The 23,144-nt window shown below is 44.4% G+C and overlaps 1 protein-coding gene across 1 annotated transcript; it reads left to right on the top strand.

Moving 5' to 3' along the window:
- Nucleotides 1–20,474: 20,474 nt before the first annotated feature.
- Nucleotides 20,475–21,327, top strand: LOC109867476 (fin bud initiation factor-like). The gene has a single exon (XM_020456656.2). The coding sequence runs from the start codon at nt 20,562–20,564 to the stop codon at nt 21,189–21,191; it is 630 nt and encodes a 209-aa protein (XP_020312245.1). The 5' UTR covers nt 20,475–20,561; the 3' UTR covers nt 21,192–21,327.
- Nucleotides 21,328–23,144: the final 1,817 nt, after the last annotated feature.

Raw genomic sequence — 23,144 nt, 5'->3', positions numbered from 1 at the left:
ATTTACTCTGTCAGTCTCCATAACCTACCCACATGCTGAGACAGTCAATGTGATTTACTCTGTCAGTCTCAATAACCTACCCACATGCTGAGACAGTCAATGTGATTTACTCTGTCAGTCTCCATAACCTACCCACATGCTGAGACAGTCAATGTGATTTACTCTGTCAGTCTCCATAACCTACCCACATGCCGAGACAGTCAATGTGATTTACTTGTTAACATAACAAACCCCTTTTCTGTCTTTGTCAGTTACACAGATCTCTCACAGCACACGTATAGGAGTGCTATTGGGTTTATCAGTTACTGAGACAGTCACCTTTAATCAATTATTAATGTTCCTAAAAAATAAATACCCTTTGTCAACATGTTTCTGACTGACTAATATATTACGGATCTTGGCTGAGAAACTGCTGAGAGACACAGTATTTCTGAAAGTAGGAGTGAGAGTAGGCTGGGTTGACATGTGACCAGGAAGTAGGAAGCAGAATGTTTAAGTGTTTTTATATTTTTTAAGTGTTTTATTCTGGAACCACAGCATTAGTGCTGTTCTTAACACACTATGTTGGCTGGATTTAGTCATCTCCTGCAGCTAGCTAGTTAGCAGGCTAGCCCCGGCTAGTTCCAACTAGTCATCTCCTGCAGCTTGCTTGTTAGCAGGCTAGCCCCAGCTAGTTCCAACTAGTCATCTCCTGCAGCTTGCTTGTTAGCAGGCTAGCCCCGGCTAGTTCCAACTAGTTATCTCCTGCAGCTTGCTTGTTAGCAGGCTAGCCCCGGCTAGTTCCAACTAGTTATCTCCTGCAGCTTGCTTGTTAGCAGGCTAGCCCCGGCTAGTTCCAACTAGTTATCTCCTGCAGCTTGCTTGTTAGCAGGCTAGCCCCGGCTAGTTCCAACTAGTCATCTCCTGCAGCTTGCTTGTTAGCAGGCTAGCCCCGGCTAGTTCCAACTAGTCATCTCCTGCAGCTAGCTTGTTAGCAGGCTAGCCCCGGCTAGTTCCAACTAGTCATCTCCTGCAGCTAGCTTGTTAGCAGGCTAGCCCCAGCTAGTTCCAACTAGTTATCTCCTGCAGCTTGCTTGTTAGCAGGCTAGCCCCGGCTAGTTCCAACTAGTCATCTCCTGCAGCTAGCTTGTTAGCAGGCTAGCCCCGGCTAGTTCCAACTAGTCATCTCCTGCAGCTAGCTTGTTAGCAGGCTAGCCCCGGCTAGTTCCAACTAGTCATCTCCTGCAGCTAGCTTGTTAGCAGGCTAGCCCCGGCTAGTTCCAACTAGTCATCTCCTGCATCTAGCTTGTTAGCAGGCTAGTCCTGGCTAGTTCCAACTAGTCATCTCCTACAACTAGCTAGTTAGCAGGCCAGTTCCAACTAGCTAGGTCATCTGACTGTCACCGACAAAGCTTATCTAACGTTGTGGTTGGCTCTTGTAGCCAGTACCACTTGTTTCTGGGAGTTTAAGCATGTTGGATTTTCTCGGATTTGGAGTGGGATCCGGAGACAGACGATAAAAATAAATATGAGACCTGTTCAATGGAGTGAAAGACGAAGAATTTATTTACTTATACACTTGTGAAAGCTGTTAACGGCTCGTTGCCTCAACAGACCGGATCATTGACCTACTAGAGAAGAACAGGGTCCTTTTTAGAACGTCTCGCTTTGGCTAAGAAGACTTCCAGACTGCGTGCTGTTTTTTGACGCAACAATTCTAAACGATTGAGGGGGGAAATTCAGGATGCTGCTCTCCTGTACCTCTGGACCATCCGGTTTAACACATCCCTCCGATGAGAACCGTAGGACTACTGAGTCTTGCTCTACTCCATCGGATACAAAGTGGGATCAAGTTAGAAGTAAGAGAGGAGGAACATTCCAACGAATCCTCCCTCTGCCCCTCAGGCCTGCGGCTCTCTAGCAGGTCCCTTGACTTCCCCCGGGGCCCTCTGACAAGACCCCACGCCCGCTCCTCATGTCCTTCCCACTCCACCTCAACACCCCCCATGGCACATGGCACAGTCTCAGAACGGGCCTCTCTTCGTCCTCCAGTGGTGGTTGTTCTAGAAAGTTCCATAGTTAAGGATGTGGTGGTCATGGAAGCAAGGACCCACTGCTTCCCTGGAGCCCGTGTTCAGGACATAGATCACCGGGTCCCCTGCTGTGACGAGGGAAGCACCCCGTATGTTCACAGTAGTCATTAATGTTGGTACAAATTAACATCAATATTCGTAAATCAGAGCGATTAAAATCTGACTTCAGAGTGCTCGTAGACAAACTAAAAGGAGACGGACAAGTGGGTTCTCATTTCAGGGCCTCAACCAACCAACAGCCTCCTCCTCTGGCTCCACTAGCGGCTGAAAGGGGAATGGAACACTTTAGTCTTCTCCTCTGGCTCCACTAGCGGCTGAAAGGGGAATGGAACACTTTAGTCTTCTCCTCTGGCTCCACTAGCGGCTTAAAAGGGGAATGGAACACTTTAGTCTTCTCCTCTGGCTCCACTAGCAGCTGAAAGGGGAATGGAACACTTTAGTCTTCTCCTCTGGCTCCACTAGCGGCTTAAAGGGGAATGGAACACTTTAGTCTCCTCCTCTGGCTCCACTAGTGGCTTAAAGGGAAATGGAACACTTTAGTCTTCTCCTCTGGCTCCACTAGTGGCTTAAAGGGGAATGGAACACTTTAGTCTCCTCCTCTGGCTCCACTAGTGGCTTAAAGGGGAATGGAACACTTTAGTCTTCTCCTCTGGCTCCACTAGCGGCTTAAAGGGGAATGGAACACTTTAGTCTTCTCCTCTGGCTCCACTAGTGGCTTAAAGGGGAACGGAACACTTTAGTCTTCTCCTCTGGCTCCACTAGCGGCTTAAAGGGGAATGGAACACTTTAGTCTTCTCCTCTGGCTCCACTAGCGGCTTAAAGGGGAATGGAACACTTTAGTCTTCTCCTCTGGCTCCACTAGCGGCTTAAAGGGGAATGGAACACTTTAGTCTTCTCCTCTGGCTCCACTAGCGGCTTAAAGGGGAATGGAACACTTTAGTCTTCTCCTCTGGCTCCACTAGCGGCTTAATGGGGAATGGAACACTTTAGTCTTCTCCTCTGGCTCCACTAGTGGCTTAAAGGGGAATGGAACACTTTAGTCTTCTCCTCTGGCTCCACTAGCGGCTTAAAGGGGAATGGAACACTTTAGTCTTCTCCTCTGGCTCCACTAGCGGCTTAAAGGGGAATGGAACACTTTAGTCTTCTCCTCTGGCTCCACTAGCAGCTTAAAGGGGAATGGAACACTTTAGTCTTCTCCTCTGGCTCCACTAGCGGCTTAAAGGGGAATGGAACACTTTAGTCTCCTCCTCTGGCTCCACTAGCGGCTTAAAGGGGAATGGAACACTTTAGTCTCCTCCTCTGGCTCCACTAGTGGCTTAAAGGGGAATGGAACACTTTAGTCTCCTCCTCTGGCTCCACTAGCGGCTTAAAGGGGAATGGAACACTTTAGTCTCCTCCTCTGGCTCCACTAGCGGCTTAAAGGGGAATGGAACACTTTAGTCTTCTCCTCTGGCTCCACTAGCGGCTTAAAGGGGAATGGAACACTTTAGTCTTCTCCTCTGGCTCCACTAGCGGCTTAAAAGGGGAATGGAACACTTTAGTCTTCTCCTCTGGCTCCACTAGTGGCTTAAAGAGGAACGGAACACTTTAGTCTTCTCCTCTGGCTCCACTAGCGGCTTAAAGGGTAATGGAACACTTTAGTCTTCTCCTCTGGCTCCACTAGCGGCTTAAAGGGGAATGGAACACTTTAGTCTCCTCCTCTGGCTCCACTAGCGGCTTAAAGGGGAATGGAACACTTTAGTCTTCTCCTCTGGCTCCACTAGCGGCTTAAAGGGGGATGGAACACTTTAGTCTTCTCCTCTGGCTCCACTAGTGGCTTAAAGGGGAATGGAACACTTTAGTCTTCTCCTCTGGCTCCACTAGCGGCTTAAAGAGGAATGGAACACTTTAGTCTTCTCCTCTGGCTCCACTAGTGGCTTAAAGGAGAATGGAACACTTTAGTCTTCTCCTCTGGCTCCACTAGTGGCTTAAAGTGGAATGGAACACTTTAGTCTTCTCCTCTGGCTCCACTAGCGGCTTAAAGAGGAATGGAACACTTTAGTCTTCTCATCTGGCTCCACTAGCGGCTTAACGAGGAATGGAACACTTTAGTCTTCTCCTCTGGCTCCACTAGCGGCTTAAAAGGGGATGGAACACTTTAGTCTTCTCCTCTGGCTCCACTAGCGACTTAAAGGGGAATGGAACACTTTAGTCTTCTCCTCTGGCTCCACTAGCGGCTTAAAGAGGAATGGAACACTTTAGTCTTCTCCTCTGGCTCCACTAGAGGCTTAAAGAGGAATGGAACACTTTAGTCTTCTCCTCTGGCTCCACCAGTGGCTTAAAGAGGAATGGAACACTTTAGTCTTCTCCTCTGGCTCCACTAGTGGCTTAAAGGGGAATGGAACACTTTAGTCTTCTCCTCTGGCTCCACTAGCGGCTTAAAGGGGAATGGAACACTTTATTCTTCGCCTCTGGCTCCACTAGCGGCTTCTCCCCAATGGATTTGGAGCACTTTTGGGAAATGCCCCAGTTTTACAAGAGGGATGGTTTGCATCCAAATATGACAGGGGCAAAATGTATATCAGGGCCTCTTACATTATAACACATTGACTCAAAATCAGCCTAACACTGGCTCAGGTAGTTCTTCCCAATCAGCATGACACTGGCTTGTCAGTACTAATCTTGTACTGCTGCAGATAACCAAACTCCCAGGGGTAATTGTAAGTTATAATCATCTAACCATAAAGTTGAATTCCACTGAAAGCTCTGTTACTGCTAGCTCAATTGGGGAAGCCCACTGTGGTAAAATGATACAGTGCTATTAAATCAAATAAATATGCATACCACTGCTGTTTTCAAATCACATAGAGAGCTTGGGCTAGAGGACAGCGTTCCCGAAAGAGATTATTGTGGTCCAGTCAACATTTGAGATCAAGTGTGGTCTCATTGAAAAAGAGAGGCTGCCTACGCATGGCCGGAGAATCACGTGGCAGTTATCTTTCCAAGGGAATGAACTTAGATATGATTGGACTATAGTTTGCTACAGAGTCTGTAAATAACGAGAGTCGAGGTGCAATTACAACGTGGTCTCATTGAAAAAGAAAAGGTGCAACTTGAGCATCGGCTGACATGGTGAGCCAGCATCGGCTGACATGGTGAGCCAGCATCGGCTGACATGGTGAGTCAGCATCGGATGACATGGTGAGCCAGCATCGGCTGACATGGTGAGCCAGCATCGGATGACATGGTGAGCCAGCATCGGCTGACATGGTGAGCCAGCATCGGATGACATGGTGAGCCAGCATCGGCTGACATGGTGAGCCAGCATCGGCTGACATGGTGAGCCAGCATCGGATGACATGGTGAGCCAGCATCGGCTGACATGGTGAGTCAGCATCGGATGACATGGTGAGCCAGCATCGGCTGACATGGTGAGCCAGCATTGGCTGACATGGTGAGCCAGCATCGGCTGACATGGTGAGCATTGGACTATAGTTTGCTACAGAGTCTGTAAATAACGAGAGTCGAGGTGCAATTACAACGTGGTCTCATTGAAAAAGAAAAGGTGCAACTTGAGCATCGGCTGACATGGTGAGCCAGCATCGGCTGACATGGTGAGCCAGCATCGGCTGACATGGTGAGCCAGCATCGGCTGACATGGTGAGCCAGCATCGAATGACATGGTGAGCCAGCATCGGCTGACATGGTGAGCCAGCATCGGATGACATGGTGAGCCAGCATCGGCTGACATGGTGAGCCAGCATCGGCTGACATGGTGAGCCAGCATCGGCTGACATGGTGAGCCAGCATCGGCTGACATGGTGAGCCTGCATCGGCTGACATGGTGAGCCAGCATCGGCTGACATGGTGAGCCAGCATCGGCTGACACGTTGAGCCAGCATCGGCTGACACGGTGAGCCAGCATCGGATGACACGGTGAGCCAGCATCGGATGACACGGTGAGCCAGCATCGGATGACACGGTGAGCCAGCATCGGATGACACGGTGAGCCAGCATCGGATGACACGGTGAGCCAGCATCGGGTGACACGGTGAGCCAGCATCGGCTGACAAGGTGAGCCAGCATAAGCGATCATGGTGAGCCAGCATCGGCTGACATGGTGAGCAATCATCGGCTGAGATGTTGAGCCAGCATCGGCTGACATGTTGCGCCAGCATCGGCTGACATGTTGCGCCAGCATCGGCTGACATGGTGAGCCAGCATCGGATGACATGGTGAGCCAGCATCGGATAACATGTTGAGCCAGCATCGGCTGACATGGTGAGCCAGCATCGGATGACACGGTGAGCCAGCATCGGATGACATGGTGAGCCAGCATCGGCTGACAAGGTGAGCCAGCATAAGCTAACATGGTGAGCCAGCATCTGCTGACATGGTGAGCCAGCATCGGATGACATTGTGAGCCAGAATCGGATGACATGGTGAGTCAGCATCGGCTAAAATGGTGAGCCAGCATAGGCTGACTCTACTACTGCATGGCAAGCGGTACCGGAGTGCCAAGTCTAGGACAAAAAGGCTTCTAAACAGTTTTTACCCCCAAGCAATCAGACTACTGAACACGTAATCAGATGGCTACCCGGACTATTTGCGTTGTGTTCCCCCCCAACCCCTCTTTTACGCTGCTGCTACTCTCTGTTTATCATATATGCATAGTCACTTTAACTATACATTCATGTACATACTACCTCAATTGGGCCGACCAACCAGTGCTCCCACTCATTGGCTAACCGGGCTATCTGCATTGTGTCCCACCACCCGCCAAACCCTCTTTTACACTGCTGCTACTCTCTGTTCATCATATATGCATAGTCACTTTAACCATATCTACATGTACATATTACCTCAATCAGCCTGACTAACCGGTGCCTGTATGTAGCCTCGCTACTTTTATAGCCTCGATACTGTATATAGCCTCTCTACTGTTATAGCCTCTCTACTGTATATAGCCTCTCTACTGTTATAGCCTCTCTACTGTTTATAGCCTCTCTACTGTTATAGCCTCGCTACTGTTATAGCCTCGCTACTTTTATAGCCTCGCTACTGTTATAGCCTCGCTACTTTTATAGCCTCGCTACTGTTATAGCCTCTCTACTGTTATAGCCTCGCTACTGTTATAGCCTCGCTACTTTTATAGCCTCGCTACTGTTATAGCCTCGCTACTGTTATAGCCTCTCTACTGTTATAGCCTCGCTACTGTTATAGCCTCTCTACTGTTATAGCCTCGCTACTGTTATAGCCTCGCTACTGTTATAGCCTCGCTACTTTTATAGCCTCGCTACTGTTATAGCCTCGCTACTGTTATAGCCTCGCTACTGTTATAGCCTCGCTACTTTTATAGCCTCGCTACTGTTATAGCCTCGCTACTGTTATAGCCTCTCTACAGTTATAGCCTCGCTACTGTTATAGCCTCTCTACTGTTATAGCCTCGCTACTGTTATAGCCTCGCTACTGTTATAGCCTCGCTACTTTTATAGCCTCGCTACTGTTATAGCCTCGCTACTGTTATAGCCTCGCTACTGTTATAGCCTCGCTGCTGTTATAGCCTCGCTACTTTTATAGCCTCGCTACTGTTATAGCCTCTCTACTGTTATAGCCTCTCTACTGTTATAGCCTCTCTACTGTTATAGCCTCGCTACTTTTATAGCCTCGCTACTGTTATAGCCTCGCTACTGTTATAGCCTCGCTACTTTTATAGCCTCGCTACTGTTATAGCCTCGCTACTGTTATAGCCTCGCTACTTTTATAGCCTCGCTACTGTTATAGCCTCTCTACTGTTATAGCCTCTCTACTGTTATAGCCTCGCTACTTTTATAGCCTCGCTACTGTTATAGCCTCGCTACTGTTATTTTTCACTGTCTTTTTAAAAAGATCGCTACTGTATATAGCCTCTCTACTGTATATAGCCTCTCTACTGTATATAGCCTCTCTACTGTATATAGCCTCTCTACTGTATATAGCCTCTCTACTGTATATAGCCTGTCTTTTTACTGTTGTTTTTATTTATTTACTTACCTATTGTTCACCTAATACCTTTTTTTGCAGTATTGGTTAGAGCCTGTAAGAAAGCATTTCACTGTGAGGTCTACACCTGTTGTATTCGGCGCACATGACAAATAAACTTTGATTTGATTTGATTGCGTGCCTATGAAATGGGGTATCAGCTTACTCAGTGACACTCACAGAACACAACTTTGCAGAGTTTTAATAATTATTAGCGTCTTAGCTCTTATTGTGACCCTCCGCCCACCTCACTTCCCTTCACCGAATGGGATTCCATTCTTTCATCGCCCCCAACGAAGGATCACGGCCGTTTGAGACTGAACATCTGTGTATGTATTGACCAACTATGGTTTGCAAGCCCTGCCGAAGGACCCTATCATGCAGAATAGGTGGTTGGTGTCCATTGGTCCCCAGTGTGTGTACTGGTATCTAGACCATAGACTGATCGTTGGTCCCCAGTGAGCATACTGGTATCTAGACTATAGACTGATCATTGGTCCCAGTGAGCATACTGGTATCTAGACTATAGACTGATCGTTGGTCCCCAGTGAGCATACTGGTATCTAGACTATAGACTGATCGTTGGTCCCCAGTGTGTATACTGGTATCTAGACCATAGACTGATCGTTGGTCCCCAGTGAGCATACTGGTATCTAGACTATAGACTGATCATTGGTCCCAGTGAGCATACTGGTATCTAGACTATAGACTGATCATTGGTCCCAGTGAGCATACTGGTATCTAGACTATAGACTGATCGTTGGTCCCCAGTAAGCGTTGGTCGTGAGCATACTGGTAAGCATACTGGTATCTAGACTATAGACTGATCATTGGTCCCAGTGAGCATACTGGTATCTAGACTATAGACTGATCATTGGTCCCAGTGAGTATACTGGTATCTAGACTATAGACTGATCGTTGGTCCCCAGTGAGCATACTGGTATCTAGACCATAGACTGATCGTTGGTCCCCAGTGAGCATACTGGTATCTAGACTATAGACTGATCATTGGTCCCAGTGAGCATACTGGTATCTAGACTATAGACTGATCGTTGGTCCCCAGTGTGTATACTGGTATCTAGACTATAGACTGATCGTTGGTCCCCAGTAAGCATACTGGTATCTAGACTATAGACTGATCATTGGTCCCAGTGAGCATACTGGTATCTAGACTATAGACTGATCATTGGTCCCAGTGAGCATACTGGTATCTAGACTATAGACTGATCGTTGGTCCCCAGTGAGCATACTGGTATCTAGACTATAGACTGATCGTTGGTCCCCAGTGAGCATACTGGTATCTAGACTATAGACTGATCATTGGTCCCAGTGAGCATACTGGTATCTAGACTATAGACTGATCGTTGGTCCCCAGTGTGTATATTGGTATCTAGATTATAGACTGATCGTTGGTCCCCAGTAAGCATACTGGTATCTAGATTATAGACTGATCATTGGTCCCAGTGAGCATACTGGTATCTAGACTATAGACTGATCATTGGTCCCAGTGAGCATACTGGTATCTAGACTATAGACTGATCGTTGGTCCCCAGTGAGCATACTGGTATCTAGACTATAGACTGATCGTTGGTCCCCAGTGAGCATACTGGTATCTAGACTATAGACTGATCGTTGGTCCCCAGTGAGCATACTGGTATCTAGACTATAGACTGATCGTTGGTCCCCAGTGAGCATACTGGTATCTAGACTATAGACTGATCGTTGGTCCCCAGTGAGCATACTGGTATCTAGACTATAGACAGATCGTTGGTCCCCAGTGAGCATACTGGTATCTAGACTATAGACTGATCGTTGGTCCCCAGTGAGCATACTGGTATCTAGACTATAGACTGATCGTTGGTCCCCAGTGAGAATACTGGTATCTAGACTATAGACTGATCATTGGTCCCAGTGAGCATACTGGTATCTAGACTATAGACTGATCATTGGTCCCAGTGAGCATACTGGTATCTAGACTATAGACTGATCATTGGTCCCAGTGAGCATACTGGTATCTAGACTATAGACTGATCGTTGGTCCCCAGTGAGCATACTGGTATCTAGACTATAGACTGATCGTTGGTCCCCAGTGAGCATACTGGTATCTAGACTATAGACTGATCGTTGGTCCCCAGTGAGCATACTGGTATCTAGACTATAGACTGATCGTTGGTCCCCAGTGAGCATACTGGTATCTAGACTATAGACTGATCGTTGGTCCCCAGTGAGCATACTGGTATCGAGACTATAGACTGATCGTTGGTCCCCAGTGAGCATACTGGTATCTAGACTATAGACTGATCCTTGGTCCCCAGTGAGCATACTGGTATCTAGACTATAGACTGATCATTGGTCCCCAGTGAGCATACTGGTATCTAGACTATAGACTGATCATTGGTCCCAGTGAGCATACTGGTATCTAGACTATAGACTGATCGTTGGTCCCCAGTGAGCATACTGGTATCTAGACTATAGACTGATCGTTGGTCCCCAGTGAGCATACTGGTAGCTAGAACACAGACTGATGTGAGATGTAGGCATTTGTCTGAAGCCGAAATAGAAAGGAAATTCACGAGCACCACAACGCGTACCTCCCCCATGCTCTACCAAGGTTTTCCAGCACACAACTTTGACCTACTACAGCAGCTATGATGGCCTATTGTATTTCAAACAATGTGTAGGCAGGTTGCTTCATTCAGACTCTTAGAGGAGCTGCTCCCACAATAATGTGATTTGTATCGCATACAAGTTAAAGAATTGGATTGTTCACACACCATGCTGACACTGTTCCACACCATGCTGACACTGTTCCACACCATGCTGACACTGTTCCACACCATGCTGACACTGTTCCACACCATGCTGACACTATTCCACACCATGCTGACACTGTTCCACACCATGCTGACACTGTTCACACACAATGCTGACACTGTTCCACACCATGCTGACACTGTTCACACACCATGCTGACACTGTTCACACACCATGCTGACACTGTTCCACACAATGCTGACACTATTCCACACCATGCTGACACTGTTCCACACCATGCTGACACTGTTCCACACCATGCTGACACTGTTCCACACAATGCTGACACTGTTCCACACCATGCTGACACTGTTCCACACCATGCTGACACTGTTCCACACCATGCTGACACTGTTCCACACCATGCTGACACTGTTCCACACCATGCTGACACTGTTCCACACCATGCTGACACTGTTCCACACCATGCTGACACTGTTCCACACCATGCTGACACTATTCCACACCATGCTGACACTGTTCCACACCATGCTGACACTGTTCCACACCATGCTGACACCGTTCCACACCATGCTGAAACTGTTCCACACCATGCTGACACTATTCCACACCATGCTGACACTATTCCACACCATGCTGACACTGTTCCACACCATGCTGACACTATTCCACACCATGCTGACACTATTCCACACCATGCTGACACTGTTCCACACCATGCTGACACTATTCCACACCATGCTGACACCATTCCACACCATGCTGACACTATTCCACTACCTGCTGACACTGTTCCACACCATGCTGACACTGTTCCACACCATGCTGACACCATTCCACACCATGATGACACTGTTCCACACCATGCTGACACTGTTCACACACCATGCTGACACTGTTCCACACCATGCTGACACTGTTCCACACCATGCTGACACTGTTCCACACCATGCTGACACCATTCCACACCATGCTGACACTGTTCCACTACCCGTTGACACTATTCCACACCATGCTGACACTATTCCACACCATGCTGACACTATTCCACTACCTGCTGACACTATTCCACACCATGCTGACACTATTCCACACCATGCTGACACTATTCCACTACCTGCTGACACTATTCCACACCATGATGACACTGTTCCACACCATGCTGACACCATTCCACACCATGCTGGCACTATTCCACTACCTGCTGACACTATTCCACACCATGCTGACACTGTTCCACACCATGCTGACACCATTTCACACCATGCTGACACTATTCCACACCATGCTGACACTATTGCCCTACCTGCTGACACTATTCCACTACCTGCTGACACTATTCCACTACCTGCTGACACTATTCCACACCATGCTGACACTATTCCACACCATGCTGACACTGTTCCACACCATGCTGACACCATTCCACACCATGCTGACACCATTCCACACCATGCTGACACTGTTCCACTACCTGTTGACACTATTCCACACCATGCTGAAACTATTCCACACCATGCTGACACTATTCCACTACCTGCTGACACTATTCCACACCATGCTGACACTATTCCACTACCTGCTGACACTATTCCACTACCTGCTGACACTATTCCACACCATGCTGACACTGTTCCACACCATGCTGACACCATTCCACACCATGCTGACACTATTCCACTACCTGCTGACACTATTCCACACCATGCTGACACTGTTCCACACCATGCTGACACCATTTCACACCATGCTGACACTATTCCACACCATGCTGACACTATTCCCCTACCTGCTGACACTATTCCACTACCTGCTGACACTATTCCACTACCTGCTGACACCATTCCACACCATGCTGACACTATTCCACTACCTGCTGACACCATTCCACACCATGCTGACACTATTCCACTACCTGTTGACACTATTCCACTACCTGCTGACACCATTCCACACCATGCTGACACTATTCCACTACCTGCTGACACTATTCCCCTACCTGCTGACACTATTCCACTACCTGCTGACACTATTCCACTACCTGCTGACACTATTCCACTACCTGCTGACACTATTCCACTACCTGCTGACACTATTCCACTACCTGCTAACACTATTCCACTTCCTGCTGACACTATTCAACTTCCTGCTGACACTATTCCACTTCCTGCTGACACTATTCCACTACCTGCTGACACTATTCCACTTCCTGCTGACACTATTACACTACCTGCTGACACTATTCCACTTCCTGCGGACACTATTCCACTACCTGCTGACACTATTCCACTACCTTTTCAAGTTTCGATATTATATGAAAGCAAGATTAGCTTTTTTTGCTTAAAAAAGACCATCAGGTTTGATTGAGCTGTTTTGTCTTGTAGTAATGTGGTGACTGCCTGTATTTCCTTAAATCTTATTTTAGCAATATATGTCAAAAATATTGAATTAATATATTTTTTTTTTGTCAGTAGGTGCCCCAACAGGTACATTGGACACAGTGTGTTGGACCCAGTCATTCCTTTAAATATAATATAGAGGTCTATAGAGCCTGTCTGCATTCCTGATTTTTCTTTTTAAACCGTTAGCTTAGCTGTAATACTGACATAAGCTCGGAATGTCACGACTTCCGCCGAAGTCGGTCCCTCTCCTTGCTCGGGCGACATTCGGCTGTCGGCGTCGCCGGCCTTCTAGCCATCGTCGATCCACCTTTCGTTTTCCATTTGTTTTGTCTTGTCTTCCCACACACCTGGTTCCAATTCCATCAATTACATGTTGTGTATTTAATCCTCTGTGTCCCCCCCCCCCATGTCCTTGTCCGGAATTGTAATTGCTTGTGCACGTTATGTCTGGGGTGCGAAGGGTTTTGTCCCATTGTATATATTTATTGTATATATTTAAAGACACAGTCTTTGCTCTCCTGTGCCTGACTTCTCTGCCGCCAGTATGCACGCATTACACAAAATGATTTGTTTTGCAAACAGGGTCCTGATTTATCAATTGCTGTGCTGATCAATGGACAGTTAATTACCTTTGTCAAATGAATATGTAGTGTAAAGTGATTTTTGTATTTCTTTTTGCAATAAATATGGTGATGCTACAATAATAATGATAATGATAATAGTAATACACATTTGCAATAGGTCAATATATAATATATATAAATACAATATATAAAATAATATGTAAATAAAAATAAAATAAACCCGTTTCAAGAAGCTAGGCGTGTGTCGCAAGTCACTACATCACAGGAGAGAGGCATTTGAACATAATCATTTCTTTAAATCAAAATACGTTTTTTGGGGGGGCAAATATCTAATAAAATCACATTTTATTTTGTCACATGGACAGAATGCAACAGGTGTACCGTGAAATGTCTACTTACAAAGCCCTTAACCGACAATGCAGTTTGAAGAAAAATGTGTTAAAAAAAATATTTACTAAATAAATAAAAATATATCATTGGAGTACCTTCTGGAACATGCAAACTTTCATGTTCCTTAATAACAAACGTGTACGTCATCTGTAAATACAAATAAAATTGTTAATTTACGAGCCTAGTTAGTTTAGCCACGGAAAAATACAGTAACCTTCCCGCTAGCCATGATTGGCTGAGACATGCCGAGAAATGAGTTCAGATTGGTCTGCCATATAGCACGCTTCTGTCTATAACATGAGCTGCTCAGTATGCGTAGATATTCCTTTCTACCACATCTTTTTGAACGATATAACATTAGCCATCGAGAATGAGTCTAGCTACATTTTCAGATATTATACATTTCTTAAAGCATACTGTTGTGAGCTAGCGAACGTTAGCTTGCTGGCTCGCTAGCTACAAAAGCATGGATTAATTTTTCTGCATCATTTTTGGACAGAAAGTTTCTGAATTTTGTAATGTTACGTAGATGGAAAAAAACTGTCCTTGAAACAGTCTTGATATAAAATTGTTCGTCAAAAGAGAGATCAGGGTCCAGAATAACGCCGAGGTCCTTCATGGTTTTATTTGAGACGACCGTACAACCATCAAGATTAATTGTCAGATCCAACAGAGATCTCATTGTTTCTTGAGACCTAGAACCAGCATTTCTGTTTTGTCCAAGTTTAACGGTAGAACATTTTCCACTTCCTTATGTCTGAAACATAGGCTTCCAGGGAGGGCAATTTTGTGGCTTCACCATGTTTCACTCTGTTTAGCACATGGCCTCACATATGAATCCTGAAAGAGATGGGTGGGGATAAAGATTAAGAGGGTGTGAACGATGCTGAAAAGGTGTAGACAAAGAAGAGCTCTCCAGTAGGTGTACATAAACATTCAAGGGTCATTTTCGCAAAAGTGGTTACAAGTTTATCAACTTTCAAAGCAGACTTACTTCCCCATTGTTCATCAACTCCAGTGTGTGTATATATATATATAACATATATAACTTCAAATGTTGCAACATAAGAGCGAATGGTCGGTAACATATATACATTTGTTTAATAGCATTACCCTGTAAAGTCCATTATCCCCTTTTAGTTTTGCTATTTGAGAAGGTTTTAATCCTAAACAACCTGCCTACACGTTGCTTTTTTAAAAAATGTATTTTTAACACGCTTTGAGATTCTATGAAAAGGGCTATGTAATTTATTATTATCATTATTACTAGACCAACATTTCTACTGTCGTAGGTCAAAGCTGTGTGCTGGAAAACCTTGGTAGAGAATGGGTGAAATAGGCATTGTGGTGCTCATATAAAATGTCCTTTCTTTTTTCGGCTTCAGACCAATGCCTACTTCTCACTTAAAACATTGTTTTTTTTTTGTTTTTAATTTCCATGATTTTTTTTTTACACTGGAAGGTGATTTTCTTTTAAAAGGTTCATTATACAACATTTCCACATGCAAATCATTATTTATTTGAGCAACCAAAATGCTGTCATTGGCAGTGCTATTGTAACCTCTAATAGCTCAAATCTGTTTTGAACTAACTGTTAAAGTATGCAGTCTCTGACAAAAGGTCTGGACCCTAATGGCACAGGCGATGGATTGCTGGTTTAAAGCCCTCGTCTGCTTGCTGGTTGCTCATAGCTCAAAACAAACTATTTTAAAGTGTGTACAGTATTTACCATGAATAGCCAAAAGAAATTGTCTGCAGTTTTCAGAATGTGAATATCTCAATTGATTGTGACAGTCTGTTCTGACATTGTAAAAAAAATATGCCTCAATTCCCATTGAAAGCAAAGTAAAAGGGTTATAAAAAGTCATTGACTTTTAAAGGTCGTATAACTCAGCCATAAATGGGTGAGCTGATAACGTCACGAAAAAAGATGTTCGCGCTTCAATGGAGCAGAAGTCAGTGTGTTGTTATGATTCTAGATGGCCAGATACAGTCGCAACAATGACAAGAAACTGCCAAGTGGGGTATCGTAAGTGACTGGTTTCATCTTGTTCTTGATATCATCTTGTTCTTGGTTTCGTCTTGTTCTTCATGTCAATGTTAATATGGCAAAAAATTCGCTAGCCAGCTAATCAACAACTGTAACGATGTATTTGAAAAGACAATAAGTGCTCGTTGTGTACATTTATTTATGTTTTCATTAAACATTGAAGATGAAATATAGTTTACATCAGCAATCTAAGCCAAACCCATCTGTTTTTCCCAATAGTTGCGCATGCGTCGATTTTCTTGCTGAACAACCAACCCGTCTATAGGGAATTAAGAAAGATATCCCCGTGTACACTAGAGCCTCATCTTGTGCCTTTCACAGCTTGTTGTAGTTATGCATCCTATACATTAATATAATCCTGGTTTGGGGTGGTGGGGGTTATATTTCAAAAACATTCACTGTGATTGATACTAACACAATAAACGCCTCAGTCTTTGATACTTCATCTTGAAGATTCTATGAGACAGATTACCACTTGTTCTGGCTTTGTTAGGGATGTAATGCTGTTTGAGTCTGACAACTCATTTAGATTTTTACTTCTTCATCTTTGCCACCTACAACCCCCCCCCCCCCCCCCACCAAATATCCAACACGTGGCTTTTTTGTTAGTTTGGCACTGTTGATCAGCATACATTTGGATTAAAATGTTAAGAAGACTGCGTACTGGAATGTATTACGAATGTTAGAAACTGGGGAGTTTTTCTGATGCTACCGAGCTGCAGTCAGTGTACAACAGAGGCTCTGTTCATCTGTTTACATGTCATGTTTAGCTAGCCATTTGTTTTCTCAGCCGTTTGAGTTGTATCCTGTCTGACAGTGAAGTGTGGCTAGCTCTTACCGCAGATAGAACAATGAGCCAGATATTTGACCGGGTGTAAATGTGAAGCATCCGGTTGGCATTTCCACTTACTGCCAAATATGGTGATGAGAGGAAGCCTAGTGGCCGGGAGTGGGAGAAGATGGAGTGAGATGGATTTTGGCCGACATTCTTGCTAATTGTCTCATCAATTAAACATTTGATCGCAATGCAGTTTTCTGTTTCCGAAACTAGAATACGTAACAAACAGAGTGGACTACGTTTTGTAGACTTTACCCATTGTCAAAGTTTCTCCTAACTGCGTTGTTTAGAAGGAGTGCAAGGGAGAATTGAGTTATTGCACACGCCCACTTCACATAGTGGGCGTTCCCTAATTAACATATGCAAATAAATGCTAGAACACGCCAATAGGATCTCACTAGCTCGTGCTTTACTCTGCCCACCTGCTTGCTTGTTCTGCCCACTATGATTAATTTGCTCCCATTGGTAACGACAGGCTCTGGTCTATCTTGGGTTAGTTATAAAAATCTTTGTCTTACCGACAGATAGAATAATGAGGGTTAGTTATATAAAATCTTTGCTGTACCGTAGCTTCGACTATGGAGAAGCTAGCTTGCTAGTGTTGCAAAAGCACATTACATGCATTGTAGTGTAGCAGCGTGACAAGTTTGGGGTTGGTTTTGAACTGATGTAGCTAGCTAGCTACAGTATGTTTTGTGGGAAAATGTTAGACTAGCATTTGGACGTGAGCTAGCTAAAGTTAGATCACGTCCAGCTCACATGAGTTAGCTCAAATCTGTTGCCCCTACAAACTTATTCAGTCTGAAAAGTGACCTGTCTAATGGACACTTTATGGATGCTGTAATCTCATTCTTATCCAAATCCTAGGTATTGAGCTAGGTCTGGGCAAAAAATTATATGCTTTCCTAATGCTAAGGACCCTGTTAAAAATCTGGTACTTGGTTCTCAACTTGGTTCATAACGAGAGGCAGGGAGTGTCTTGTGTATCTCTAATCAAGGTGATTTGCTCATTTTAATCGACATCGGTGTCATATTGGCTTAGATATGATCAGCGGAGACCCGTCACTCAGGGCAGAGCCCCACCCACATGTTGCCTGTTTTTAATACATTAATACGTATCACATATCAATTTACAAACAATGTCAAAAATATATATACAGTGGGGCAAAAAAGTATTTAGTCAGCCACCAATTGTGCAAGTTCTCCCACTTAAAAAGATTAGAGAGGCCTGTAATTTTCATCATAGGTACACTTCAACTATGACAGACAAAATTAGAAAAAAAAATCCAGAAAATCACATTGTAGGATCTTTTTTGAATTTATTTGCAAATTATGGTGGAAAATAAGTATTGGTGGCAATTGGTGGCTGACTAAATACTTTTTTGCCCCACTGTATATTTGAGTTCATAAAGCCGCATACAAACATGGTCTCTTTTTTGATTTCTTGAGTAAGGCAGCTCCAAAATGCAGGTATTTCAGCGTAGCTCAGTGCTTTCTTTGATGGTGGGTCAGCCAGTGGAAAATACATAACATTGGTTATGTTCTCTAGTTGGCTATTAGCTCAGTGTTCTGCCACTCATGGGGACACAACGTCACCGCAAAATCTACAGGGAGAGTTCAAAACTTCAAGCCACTTGGGTGCTGCCATAGAGTTACATTAGAAGTGCCCATCCAAGAAGGCTCAAGGTCATTGGCCACAGATAAAATGACGTCAAATCACATGATATCTAAAGTAGCTTTGATTGGACTGATCATGTCAACATCATACATTCAAAATCTTGGCTAGCAGTCATCATCATGAATCACGTCAATAATTTGCTGCCAAATCCTTTTCAATCCTTGTCATAATGAAGAGAAATTATAGATAAAACGTATCGGTGCTCATCGGACATAAACATAAACACATTGGACATAAACATTACACAACCAGTTGGAAATCACAAATTCAAAAACGAGTGTCGTTGCAAACCGATCACTAGCCTGCTATTCAGTGGAGTGGGTGGTCCAAGTCTGGGTTTAAGGGTCTCTTTTTCCAAGGATAAACATTCACATGCAACACCATGAGCCAGAAACGTTTGAATACATTGGGCATTCTGTCGCTGTACATTTCAAAAGTGATGAACAAATAGTTATATTGACTTTGTTCATCCTAGCTCGCTCATTAATGTCTTAATCAAAATTACGGATTGCCTCTTATCTGTCCACTTATCCCATAGTTTGTAAATCTCAATTGTCAGTAGAAACCACGTTTGTTTAAGCAAGTCAGCCATATCAGCTATGTTTTTTATAAAGTCAGTAAATGAGGCTTGAATGAACTGTTTTGCTGCCAGACAAGGCTCCGCTGATATCCAGGTGTAGTGGTGGTAAGGATTCACTCCATGGTGCTAAAAACAAAGCTCTGCTGTTGGGACAGCTTTATGTCGGCCCTAACAGTTTGTGGGCACCGTATGTCATCGTTATAGTGCAATTAATGTATTGTTCAGGGTTGTGTTGTGTAGTGGCTTTGCTGGCATGCATCTAAAATCATTTAATGTATTGTTCAGGTGTTGTGTTGTGTAGTGGCTTTGCTGGCATGCATCTAAAATCATTGAATGTATTGTTCAGGGTTGTGTTGTGTAGTGGCTTTGCTGGCATGCATCTAAAATCATTTTGTGTTTGCCCCACCGAGATTTCCATGCTTAAATCACCACTGGATATGATGGTAGGGAGATATGAATTTAACATTGAGCTTCAACCAAAGTCTACTGGTGCAACCATAGCCTAATACTATATTTAAGCAATAAGGCACGAGGGGGTGTGCTAAATGGCTAATATACCACAACTAAGGGCTGTTCTTAAGCACGACGCAATGGGGAGTGCCTGGACACAGCCCTTAGCCATGGTATGTTGGCAATATATCACAAACCCTCAGAGGTGCCTTATTGCTGTTATAAACTGGTTACCAAGGTAAATAGAGCTGTAAAAACATGTTTTGTCATGTCTGTGGTATATGGTCTGATATACCACGGCTGTCAGCCAATCAGCATTCAGGGCTCAAATCACCCAGCCAATCAGCATTCAGGGCCCGAACCACCCAGCCAATCAGCATTCAGGGCTCTGACCACCCAGTTTATAAAATTTATTTGACCCTTGCCATAAAACACCTTTCTTCTGCCTACTTTTTTTCTGCACCTCTTTGTCTACATCAATTTAATGATTATATTAAATCCCACAAATATTTGTGGGACGATTGTCTGGGGTCTTGTTATGACTGTCTGTGTCTTTTATTAGTGACGGGAGAACTGTAACTTGAGTCGGAATGCAGTGGGCAGGGGCTGCGCGCCACGGTGCGGTGGGTTGGTGCGCTCAATGCGCGCAGTCGGTCAATAGGCTACACATGTTTTGCGCCTCTCAGAGGACAGCGTCAAACTAAACCGTGACCGTGCTGAAATTAAATAAAAATTGGAAATAATGGCTTCTATTCCACTGGTGCTGCTACTTTTAATGTCTTCTTTGGCGCTTTACTGGGCAGTTTATACCGGACCGTTAAAACCGGAAATGTCCAACGGGACTTTTCATCACTTCTTCGTACCGGACGGAGATTATGAGGATAATGATGACCCCGAGCAATGTCAAATGCTTTTTAAATTCGCAGACCGACGTGCGTGTGGTGTCCATCACGATGAAGACAGCGATTCAGTGGTACGTGAAGACTTTATCATCGTGAAGCACCAAATTGAAGACGCCGCAAGGTTGTTGGAAAGCATCGGCATGAGTATTTCACACGACCTGGACGGAGAGGATAGCTATGAGAAGTTTCTCACTGGGGAGATCACTCAGATCTCTGAGGCTTTTACAAGCGTGGAGAAATCTCTCCTGGAGTTGGAGGTCAAGTTTAAACAGAGTCAAGACAACGATCTGAGAGGGGAGAACCAGCTCAATGACTATGTTCTGAAGCCTATCTATGAAGTTAAGGACGCACTCAGGGGGACAACGGACATTTCATTGGGACTCAGAGATAAACATGAACTGTTGTCTCTCATTGTTCGCAGTCAAGGCTCAAGGTTGAGTCGCCTCAAGGCAGATTATCTCAATGTATAGTATAAATGTTAAAAACAATTGTAATTTGTTATTATCTATGTAGTGGAATATATGTTACTCAGAGTGTGTGTGTGTGTCTGTGTGTGTGTGTGTCATAAGACTATGACTCTTTAGCCCAATAAACACCTGGAAAGTTCATTGAGATTGAAAGGTTACTCTGTTCCTAGTCTCTTATCTCGCTATATTTTTCAACTCTCTCTCTCTCTCTCTACTCCAACTCTCTTTGTTTTTCTCTCTCTACTCCAACACTCTCTCTCTCTCTACTCCAACTCTCTCTCTCTCTTTCTCTCTCTCTACTCCAACTCTCTCTCTCTCTCTCTCTCTTTCTCTCTCTCTACTCCAACTCTCTCTCTCTCTATCTCTCTCTCTCTCTATTTACTTTCCTAATTGTCTGTGACCCGTGTCTTTCTTCCTAACTTGTAATGGTGTTATTTGGAAATACTTCTAAGGAAAACATCGCTACATTCCTCAGTAAGAGAGGACAGATGGGGAAAAGAGAGGAGAGCTCAGGGGAGAGATGAAAAGTGATCCTTAGCTAAATTATGCCTGGGCTATGCTGTGCTTAATGATCCTAAATTATGCCTGGGCTATGCTGTGTTTAGTGATCCTAAATTATGCCTGGGCTATGCTGTGTTTAGTGATCCTAAATTATGCCTGGGCTATGCTGTGCTTAGTGATCCTAAATTATGCCTGGGCTATGCTGTGTTTAGTGATCCTAAATTATGCCTGGGCTATGCTGTGCTTAGTGATCCTAAATTATGCCTGGGCTATGCTGTGCTTAGTGATCCTAAATTATGCCTGGGCTATGCTGTGTTTAGTGATCCTAAATTATGCCTGGGCTATGCTGTGCTTAGTGATCCTAAATTATGCCTGGGCTATGCTGTGCTTAGTGATCCTAAATTATGCCTGGGCTATGCTGTGCTTAGTGATCCTAAATTATGCCTGGGCTATGCTGTGCTTTGTGATCCTAAATTATGCCTGGGCTATGCTGTGCTTAGTGATCCTAAATTATGCCTGGGCTATGCTGTGCTTAGTGATCCTAAATTATGCCTGGGCTATGCTGTGCTTAGTGATCCTAAATTATGCCTGGGCTATGCTGTGCTTAGTGATCCTAAATTATGCCTGGGCTATGCTGTGCTTTGTGATCCTAAATTATGCCTGGGCTATGCTGTGCTTAGTGATCCTAAATTATGCCTGGGCTATGCTGTGCTTAGTGATCCTAAATTATGCCTGGGCTATGCTGTGCTTAGTGATCCTAAATTATGCCTGGGCTATGCTGTGCTTAGTGATCCTAAATTATGCCTGGGCTATGCTGTGCTTAATGATCCTAAATGATGTATGGCTTGGCTGTCTGTGTTCTAATTTAGCTATTCAGCCTTACTGTATAATGAGGTCTATGTTTTATACCCTTTCTTACGTTATCCCGGAGTCTTACCATTGATTCTACTTTAATCATGAAACAGACAACATCAGTTTGAATCCCAGGCTTAAAAAAATAAAATAATGTAATGTTACTGCGCATCTATTAATAAAAACCTAACCATTAATCTCACCTGTGCTCTGACTGGCATGCCATGAGGAAAACGATGTTGTGAGACAGTTTACTGTATAGGTGGCTTGCTTGAAAATGACTTCATCCAAATGACAGTTGACCATTTTTTTAGTATGGCCTTTTAAATGTATCTTCATGCGATCAAGGAGTCTAAAAGAAGGGCAAATCAAAGAGCTCTTTGTGTGATGGTTTTTTTTCTGTGCAGCTGGTGGTGGTCTGAGGTGTTCCCAGTGGCCTGCTGCTATGCTATACTGCTGGTATGCTATACTGCTGGTATGCTATACTGCTGGTATGCTATTGGTATAGTATACTATTGTTAAGCTATACTGCTGGTATGCTATTGGTATACTATACTGCTGGTATGCTATATTGCTGGTATGATATTGTATACTATACTGCTG

The sequence above is a fragment of the Oncorhynchus kisutch genome, linkage group LG22 (assembly GCF_002021735.2).
Source record: "Oncorhynchus kisutch isolate 150728-3 linkage group LG22, Okis_V2, whole genome shotgun sequence".
Classification (NCBI taxonomy): domain Eukaryota; kingdom Metazoa; phylum Chordata; class Actinopteri; order Salmoniformes; family Salmonidae; genus Oncorhynchus; species Oncorhynchus kisutch.
Note: the sequence above shows the minus strand (reverse complement) of the source record. Positions and strands in the feature narration are given on the sequence as shown.

Excerpts from the sequence above, each read along its gene's own strand:
- LOC109867476 (XM_020456656.2), top strand. The coding sequence starts at position 20,562 with ATGGCTTCTATTCCACTGGTGCTGCTACTTTTAATGTCTTCTTTGGCG.